Genomic DNA, 9,463 nt, shown 5'->3' on the forward strand with positions numbered 1-9,463 from the left:
CGATCTTCCACTATGAGAAAAAACAATATACGAGGATTACAATGGATTAATCGCAAACCCACAAACCCGCAACCCTTTCCTTGCTTCTCAAACCCAAGACCGTACACAAGAGATAACGCTAGAGATAAACCCGAAAAAGAACCCAAGAAAAAAACCCCGAGATGAAAAACCTCTTCTCCCTTTCTCTCTTTTTCTTCTCTCTCCTTTGGTAGCCGACACACCAAAGACGTCTTGCTTCACCGCAACCCAAGAGAATAACACTTCTCTTTTTATAGTTTAGTTTTCCCCAAAAGCTAAAAATAGACATCTCTATTTTTGCCTTTGCCTTCCCACCCAAGCAACCACCCAAGCAACCACCGTGGGTGGGAAATAAGGCAACTTTCCCAACAATCTCCACCTTGGCTTATTTCCCAGCCACCTGAAGATTTTCCGTTAATGTCGCCACTGGTCCGCTATCGCAGCAAACCACCATTGGCCTTCCGAAGTACCAGCTACACACCCTCGAATCACCTTGGTTCTGACTCCTCCCGATTCGATCAACACGGCCAATGCACATGTGTAGCTGCCAACCCGTTGACTCAACTAGTCAACCTTGGAGAGGGATCTCGATCCATCCTCCCCAACACAGGTACCGTCATCCTCTCACGCTTGCCATCATTTCCCTTCAACTCCTTAGCCAAGCCCTGTCGAACTAGGATCTCCTTCACCCTCATCTGCCATAGAGTGAAATTGCCCTTTCCGTCAAATCTGTCGATGTTGAACTGAGTAGAACTTGATTTTACCGTCATCTCATATTACTCCGCTTTTCACGGTGCAGCGCTCCACCTCGAACGAGAATCTTTCTTGGACAATCTTTCTACTCCCAAAAATTGCTCTAATTGCGATCCAACCACAACACCCACGACCACTCCACCCAGCCTCGACGATCGCTCTACCTGAGCTCTGATACCACTTGTTGAGAAAATCTGTCGGGCAATCCAATCCGATCGTGCACAAATTTAATGGAAAAGAAAAATAACAAACAAGCACAAGATGAACACCGATATTTTACGTGATTCGGCCAAGCCTACTCCACGGGCGAGAAACACGATCTTCCACTATGAGAAAAAACAATGTACAAGGATTACAATGGATTAATCGCAAACCCACAAACCCGCAACCCTTTCCTTGCTTCTCAAACCCAAGACCGTACACAAGAGATAACGCTAGAGATAAACCCGAAAAAAAACCCAAGAAAAAAAACCCGAGATGAAAAACCTCTTCTCCCTTACTCTCTTTTTCTTCTTTCTCCTTTGGCAGCCGACACACCAAAGACGTCTTGCTTCGCCGCAACCCAAGAGAATAACACTTCTCTTTTTATAGTTTAGTTTTCCCCAAAAGCTAAAAATAGACATCTCTATTTTTGCCTTTGCCTTCCCACCCAAGCAACCACCGTGGGTGTGAAATAAGACAACTTTCCCAACACAGGCAAAAATAGGTGCTTTTATGACTAAATTTTTGTGAGATAAAAATAGTGCGAATGTTTTTTAAAAAGAGTTATTTATTAACTACCAAGAAATTTACATCTATGAGGCATTAAAGTAACTAGTAAAAGATGCACGTGGTGCACCGCACGTGCCACTAAGGTATTTTACAAATTGTTTATTAAAATTTGTTTATTTCAATATAAATTTCAATACATTTTGCTCGTAAGATAATTTATAACTCAATTTCTTTCTAGTAGGCTAGCTTTCATTAATCAACATAGAACTCCATACAGTGAACTTTTTGGAGAGGCATAATATCGTTCCATACAAATATTTTTCGTACAATAAGCAACAATACCATATGATTCTCCACAAATGTTTCCTATAATAATCAACAATACCGTATGATTCTGCACAAATGAGAGCGCGCTATTTGCAACTCATCAATAAGAAAAGGATGAGGTGAATGAAGTGGTTGGTGGTCCAATATTTTGTTATAATCTATCATCCACTCTCGTTGCCAAGATCATATGCCATAGACAAAATAACAGCAAAATCAACTTGAAAGAACGAATATGTGCAGATCCAATCAGATTATCGAAGAGTTTGCTAGGAGAACATTTTTGGGTTGTAAAAATCCAATTAAAGAGAAGGAAAAGCATGTACGTATAGACAGAATGATTGGTAGGGGGTAGAGTTTCAATTTTTGGTGATTGCAACTTATTAGGATGTGTTTAATAACCGATTTGCAGTCAGCACTCAAAACCAATTTGCATGCAGTAAAAAGACACAGTAACATTAAGCTTGTCCGGAATGTTTTCAGAAAATGAGAACTTACCCAACCCAATTAGTTCTGATACTTTGATTTCATGTTTCTCATAAGTATGAAATGAAAATATAACGTACCAGGGAACATAACGAGGATAAAATGGAGACATCGCTTCCTCGAAGAGCTGCAATAAATACATCCTCTCAAACTTTGTAGCTCTTTTGTTGGATCCACAACCTGCTGCACATAGAGGACCGGATGAAAGCAAATAAATAGTCTCAATGATGCTAATATTCAAGAAGTTCAAAAGTTATTTTTCATCATATGGAACCTCATATAGTGTTCAAAAAGCCAAGCAGACAGAACAAAGAGAAAGGTATGGCAAGATGAAGGAACAAAAGGCTTTAAGATTGAGTTTAATTTTTGCAACCTAGGCCTGGCAATTAGTAGGAGTTTAATATAGTTATTACAACATAGCATTCACAAAAAAAAAAAAAAAAAAAAAAGCATAACAATTTCCACAAAAAGCATAATTTTCGACCTCTATAAACTCAGTGATTCCCATACAATCTTTTGTGCACCTGATCTTGTAATTATTTTCAACCTGAAAATTCCTTTGCAATCCTCTAAGGCACAGTTACCTCCACCAATACTAAGAAAATTTCTGTTTCTATAATGTTTTGGCCACAATTCAGCATTTTCAAAATGACACTCAATTAGATACTATTAACACATCAATAAGAAGCAAATAAAAAAAATAAGTACATCTTGTAGTCGTTAAGTATATATTCATGTAGTCGTTAAGCATATCTTCATGTATATATTCCTTGGAACTTTTTTTAGAAGATTCCAGCTAGAATATTAGAATTGTCTGGCTGTAAAACATAAGTATAATAGTGGAATTAGTCTGGTTATGGTTCAAACCCCAAAGGATGGGTAAAACATAATTGGTTCCTAAGAAAATAACCATCCCGAATTTAAGGCCAGGATATGGGCTACAAATTCTTATAAACTCGAGAAATATTTTAGGCAGTAATTCATTTTCAAATTTCCTACAAGCAAACCTTTGGATTCAGTTTTCAGAATAGGGCACAAAATTGGGCTGCATCACATGATGATTTATTTGGTGGAAATGAAAGTAAATTATGTGCAAGTCTGCATACCATTTAACAGTAAAGAATTTACTCTATCAAATGCACATGCATAGCTTACCCTTACCCTTGAAAGCAAGCCAAAGGCATCATGGTAACCCCTTATACCATCTGATAGTTCCAATATTTTACCTGCATCAAGAAACATTGTAAAAAAAATGTAGCATAAGAAAGTTTACAGGTCTTCTCCTGACAAGTGCTCGTCGTAGCAGTTAGACTAATTACAATAAATCTAAGATATCGCAGTCTTTTCTCATTTTTATGCCAAACATTCCATTTTCCCCCAAAAAAAAAGATTTGAAAGTACAACCCACAAAAGAAGAAATGAAAGTACAAAATTTCCAATTCAGTCATTACCAAGGTTTGATATGAAGTGAAAATATTTTCACATAGCTGGCTATGGCAAAGAAATGGAGACCTGTGTGCTCATATTCATCTTGTTTATCCCATGCATCTAAAATATGTGCAAATGCGATGCCATGTTTGCCCATGTTGGAAGGCAGTTTGTGTCATGTGTGAAGGTAGACATCCTGTAATTGCATAGATGAGTAACAGAGAATTGATCATTAAATATGATAACAAATGCTTAAATATGACAAACATAAAGCCCTTACCTAGGAACATTTGTTCTTTTTTAGATTATAACCATGTCAACGCTTCCAAGGAACTCACTAAAGCTTGAGGATTCTTGAAGGGATGAAAGACTTGTAGGTGAAACCCCGAATCCTCTTTCCGCTTCCAATATTGCTTCATTCAACTAAGGTCCTTGAACATTCAAATAAATATGTAGATCTAAAACTCCTAAAAGAGATGATCGTTTAGTCAGTCTGCTCAAGTAAACCTTGTTGGATTTACATTGAAAGGGAGTGTGGCAAGAAACACCAACATTGGATCAACAGCTGATCATCATTGTGCATTATTTATTGAAGAAATAATTATGATGTAGGTAAAGCATCATAGCCCCACTGCTTTACCAATTAGTAACTGAGGGAAGAAATTTTAATCTTAATCAATTATTGCTTCACTGCAAATGAAAGATAAGAAGATACCTGTGTTTACAAGGAGGCAAGTAACGTTATATTTAATAATAAACGTCCATTGATATTAGCACTACTATGTACATAAAACTCCTATATTACATTCAAAATAATCATTGTTACATATAAACTGAGTTTAAGGTAAGGAAGATGCAAATTAAACCCAAAAGATCCCAAAAAGATCAGCAAGTCCTTTGTTCGTCTTCCCTTAACTCCATTTTAGATACCCTGAAACAAATCATTTAAAAATATTAAATAAATGAGTAAAAATTGAATACAGTTAATATGAATTAAAAACAGAAGTTTTACCTTCTGTCCAAAAAACAGTAAGTTCTTCAGTCACCTATAACTTCATTTGATTTTTGATATTTTGAAATAGATCACTTGAAAATAATAAATGAATAATAAGAATATTTAAAGGCAAATAAGAATATAAATTAAAAATAGGAGTTTAAAGATGGAAAAGAAAAAAATACAATTTGCCTATCCAGCAAAATTGTGGCTATTTCTGTTGGCGTCTTTTCCCAATCTTCTCCATCTAATTTTTCTATTTGAATGCATGTGTATTGTTGTGAAGATTCACCCTTAACTTGTCTTTCAGAAATCTTTATGGTGAATGTATACGCAGTCTACATGCATTCTTTTATACGATTAATGAACTTGGCACTGTTTAGTTCCTCCATTTTTAAGAAGATAGAATATGTGGAAATAATAAATTCAAATTTTTTTGACGAGTTACGTTTGGTTTCAAACCTTGAGTTTTTTCATTTCAGTTGCTTCACAAGCAAATAACTTTTCAACTTCCTTATCGAACAGTGTGATCCAAAATGAGCCAGTTTTATGTCCAACCTTGATCTTGAATAAATATCTGTTGAATAAAAACATGTAAGTTATAATAATTATAATTTTTTTTCATAATAGTGTAAACTAAGCTTACCGATCAACAACCTCAAACTTGTTGGAATGACAGCTCTCAAATTTTTCCGCATTAATAGATTTTTCAACTTTTTTCTTACAAAGTGTGCACGATAGATACCACGGATCTTGTTTGTTATTGATTTCTACAATCCATGCTTGTACTTTGCACAATTGAACCTACAATAAAGAGATATTAATTATAATGGAGACCTTATACTTTTTTTTTTTTTAAATAGAGTAATATTGACATTGTAAATTTTATTATATTACTTGTCTGTGAGGTAGCTGTTTATCATTGATAATTGCATTAATGTTGCTAGTTTCAGTGGAAGAAATTATAGAAGGGATGGAACTTTCTTCTTTTTTTTTGTGCTCCTCAACTATCATTTGATTAATGTTGGCCCTATGAAGGAATATAAAGTTAGTTATAGCATATAAAATTATCTTAAATATTAAATAAACAATATTTGAAAATAAATGAGCAATAATACCATTCTCTTAAGACTTTAGCTTCCTCTATGTCTGGATTTATCTTTATCATTGTATTTCCAGTTGTGCAAAATGACATGCCTATATTCAAAATAAATAAAGAGTATTATATTTCAAAACAGAATGAAATATATAAGTTAATTAAACATATATAACCATGTGACTACAAACGTCAATACACTTTGAATATATGAAATACATGTATAGAAATATTTATATATATGAAATGTACCTTGAAAATCTTGAACTTTGATATATGTTAAAACTATTACTGGATTTTCACCCACTTTTGCTGCTATAATTTCCCCTTCTTCATTTGTTAGTCGCTCCCACAATGTTAATTGCATAGGCGTCGTGCATCTGCAATAAATAGATAAATCAACATATTTGATAATCTTAATATAAATATGACATACATACTCTAAGTCAACGATTTGAAGCTGTCATCGAGTTATTGTTGTTTGATCGTTTCTTCGAATACTATTTAAAGGTGGGCCAGCACCAACCACAAGTACAACAATATCTGTAAAAATAAAATATTAAGGTAGATATCAAATCTATTCTTTAATAATAATTTGTTAAATATTTATGCATCTGCTTACCTATATAATCATGTGATTCAATATATGGACGAGTCATCTTCAAAGGAACAAAGTTATACTTTATTGTCCCACCAATTTGTTGTTCATTTATAGCTTCTCGAACAATAGTACTTTTTGTTGAAACTGATTTCCTTGCAAGAACGATAGTATTTGACGAAACCATTTGAAATATAATACGTTTTACCTTGAAGTAGCTTGTCATCAAATAACTCTATCGATTCATTGAACAGAGTAGCTGATATTGTTGTACCCTAAAAATACAAATAATGAAATGTAAGTATACATATATTATATATTTACTAATAATGATTTCATAAAAGAATGTAGATTAATATGGCTTTATTATAATACATACATCTTCATCTACCAAAGTTACATTATAAAAAATGGTGTCCCCTTTTTGCAAGACGGAACATTTGATTGTCCATTTGTTGTCTCCAGGATTTAAACTTGCAATAGATTGAAGATCGGGAAGAGATAAATCTTTTCCTTAAGTTGTGCCTTTTTCTTTGTCCATATTGAGCATTTATCTGCATCATTTTAGTAGTTTGTTCAACATATATAAATTCGCAATATACATAAAATCCGTCAAATATATGCAATGAATAGAAAGTCATATCATAATACCTGGTATATCTATGACAAAGAAAGGTAATTCAAACAGTTCATCAAAAATTTTCCAATCCAAACAGGGCCTTGGGACCATTAATTCTTCCAGAACATTTGAAGATAAAAATGTCAAAAATCCTCCACATCTGATTCTAATGAACAAAACAGAGAGGACTGAAACTGAGAGAATCTATGTTAATAATGATACCAGGAAAGAGCTCAAACCTGGAGATTGTGATCTTTATAAAGCACCTTCACTTTAGCAGCATCAGTAGGATCTACCTACATGTGGTCCTGAAACAGACTTCACATATAAGAAAATATTGCACTTAGTTTGCTGAAAATATGAGAGAAGGAAAGAGACTGAAAATATAGCACTTTATTTTAGTTCTTATAAGCACATTCAAGAGCTTGCAATACCGACCAAGAGCATTTGAAGGCTAACAAGCATAAAGCCCCACAATCAATCCCATAGTCTGTGCTTATACAGAGCACTCAGGGAATAAACATAGAATGAAATCTGAAATCTTTCTTTCGCCGAAATGCCATTTAAGTCCTACTTTTTATTTTGTGGAAACTTCCTTATATGTCCTTTTTATAAGGGCTTTTTCTTCACTTTATGGTTGTACTTTGCCCTTAGAGATACGTGTCTCTTCATCTTTATTGTCGCCCCCTCTACCAATGCTGCTGCTTCTCTCCACAAGCCAAAGTAAAGGGAAAAATGAAAGAAAATAGATGTTCTTCCACAGTTGAATGATAGCTTACATATTTCACTTATCACAAGTTTGGTTCAAATCCCTGTTAGATTTTTTGAATAGCAAGGACACCTGACGTCTGAGAGATGATACGTGTACCTGGTGGTGATAAACTTGTCTCTATCTTTTAGCGCCCTGTTAGATTTTTTTTTAATAGAAGGGACACCTGGCTGATGAGACGGTGAGTTTTTGGAGGCTAATGAAGGGGTATTTGAGGTTAGGAAAAGACCAAATCAGAATGGCCATCAGACGTGTGAGATTGATCTTTACAAGATATCTTGGGAATCAAAGGTCCTGGAAGATCTATAAGGCAGGATATAGGGGGAATTAGAGAAAAAGAAGCCCATGAAATTTTTTTCCATTCAGGCTTTAAGAGTAGTAAAGGATTATCGATGGTGTTCTACCTAAAACTATAATATGATTAAAAATATCTTAAAATTCCCAATAGAATCTTATACAAAAACCAACAAAGCATAATGTCTCCTCCTCCACAAGAATTCCAAAAGAGCTCAATTCAACTCCTACATTCAAACACAAGATCGACTGATAAAGCTTATGTCCTAATTAATTATTGATTAACAATAGTAATATTGATTTTTGTTTATAAAATCACAGTAAATATACACATTTTGAAAGCACCCACTCAGTCCACTAGTCCAGCTTCGATGATATCACATCTTCTTGGCCAAACTCTTTTCTTTGCAGTCTTTCTCACTTTTCTCTTCATTCGTAATCTTCTTAATCTGCAAAATAAATCCTTCATGCTCTGGATTGAGACATGGTAAATAAGTCAAATACTAGGTAAAATATGAAGGGAAATGATTTCTGCGCTAAATTGTTTTGATAAACATGCGCTCCAAATTTTGCCGTGTAGTATTTAAAAGGTTGTCAGAGGAATATTACGGTTCTCAAAAAGCTCTTAAGCCCTTTAAATACTACACGACAAACTTGTGGAGCGCGTGTTTATCAAAAAATTGGAGCGCTGAAATCATTTCCCAATATAAAAATTTTCATGGCAAAAAATCTTAATAAAATTAAAATAGCATTTCATTATAAGAAATGAGTTCGAAATTTTGTTACTTCTAATTTAACAATGCAAATTTGATTGTATTTGGTAGGAAAATATGAACCAACCAAATAAACATATATTTTGTTTTCTCGTAATATGGGATTGATAGGGTCCGGACTCAGCACTGAGGGAATCCGGACTCAGCAATCCGGACTCAGCACTGAGGGATCCGAACTCAGCATCCAATTAGCTTCTGGCACGTGGCCCTCACAAGGACCGTTGGAAGGCCAACACCTGTCTCCCCTAGGTGTGGCACCTGGACCAATCAGGGACCTCCACCTGCCCTCCTTAGGCATGAGACCTGGTCCATACAGGGGCCACCACCTGTCTCACCACTACCACCTGTCTTAGACAGGTGGCTCAGAATCACTATAAATAGCCTTCACTTGTTCTAAGGTGAGGGTCCTGAAAATCTGAGAACCAAAACTCAAAAGCTTTTTGCTCTGACATTGCTCTACACTCCTGCTCATACTGACTTGAGTGTCGAAGCACCCGTCCGGAGTATCACTCCGGGTTGGTCCTCTGACCCTTTTTCTTTCTTGTCTGTACTTTGTGCAGCGCAGGACTCAACCAGCTATTCAGCCGTGGCTCGTTAGCC

At 35.2% G+C, this 9,463-nt stretch overlaps 1 protein-coding gene across 17 annotated transcripts; it reads right to left on the reverse strand.

Annotated features, from left to right (window-relative positions):
• Positions 1–1,659: 1,659 nt before the first annotated feature.
• On the reverse strand, positions 1,660–8,796 carry LOC143882110 (replication protein A 70 kDa DNA-binding subunit B-like). 17 transcript variants are annotated; one of them, XM_077385527.1, is made up of 11 exons: positions 7,466–8,796; positions 7,267–7,335; positions 6,788–6,962; positions 6,617–6,683; positions 6,251–6,353; positions 6,063–6,190; positions 5,833–5,911; positions 5,361–5,518; positions 5,177–5,291; positions 3,454–4,651; positions 1,660–2,472 (listed from the first exon to the last, which is right to left on the reverse strand). In XM_077385527.1, exons 7-10 carry the CDS (start codon positions 5,833–5,835, stop codon positions 4,643–4,645), a joined length of 285 nt encoding a protein of 94 aa, XP_077241642.1. In that variant the 5' UTR covers positions 5,836–5,911; positions 6,063–6,190; positions 6,251–6,353; positions 6,617–6,683; positions 6,788–6,962; positions 7,267–7,335; positions 7,466–8,796; the 3' UTR covers positions 1,660–2,472; positions 3,454–4,642. The 17 variants fall into 17 exon arrangements, 15 of the variants coding, with proteins under 15 accessions (XP_077241642.1, XP_077241636.1, XP_077241633.1 ...); XM_077385521.1 differs by having other exon boundaries at positions 6,433–6,683; XM_077385518.1 differs by having other exon boundaries at positions 3,454–3,518; positions 3,744–4,651; positions 6,063–6,353; positions 6,433–6,683.
• Positions 8,797–9,463: the final 667 nt, after the last annotated feature.

This window comes from Tasmannia lanceolata, unplaced genomic scaffold (assembly GCF_043159265.1).
Source record: "Tasmannia lanceolata isolate RefF3 unplaced genomic scaffold, GAP_Taslan_0.1 ptg000007l, whole genome shotgun sequence".
Lineage (NCBI taxonomy): Eukaryota > Viridiplantae > Streptophyta > Magnoliopsida > Canellales > Winteraceae > Tasmannia > Tasmannia lanceolata.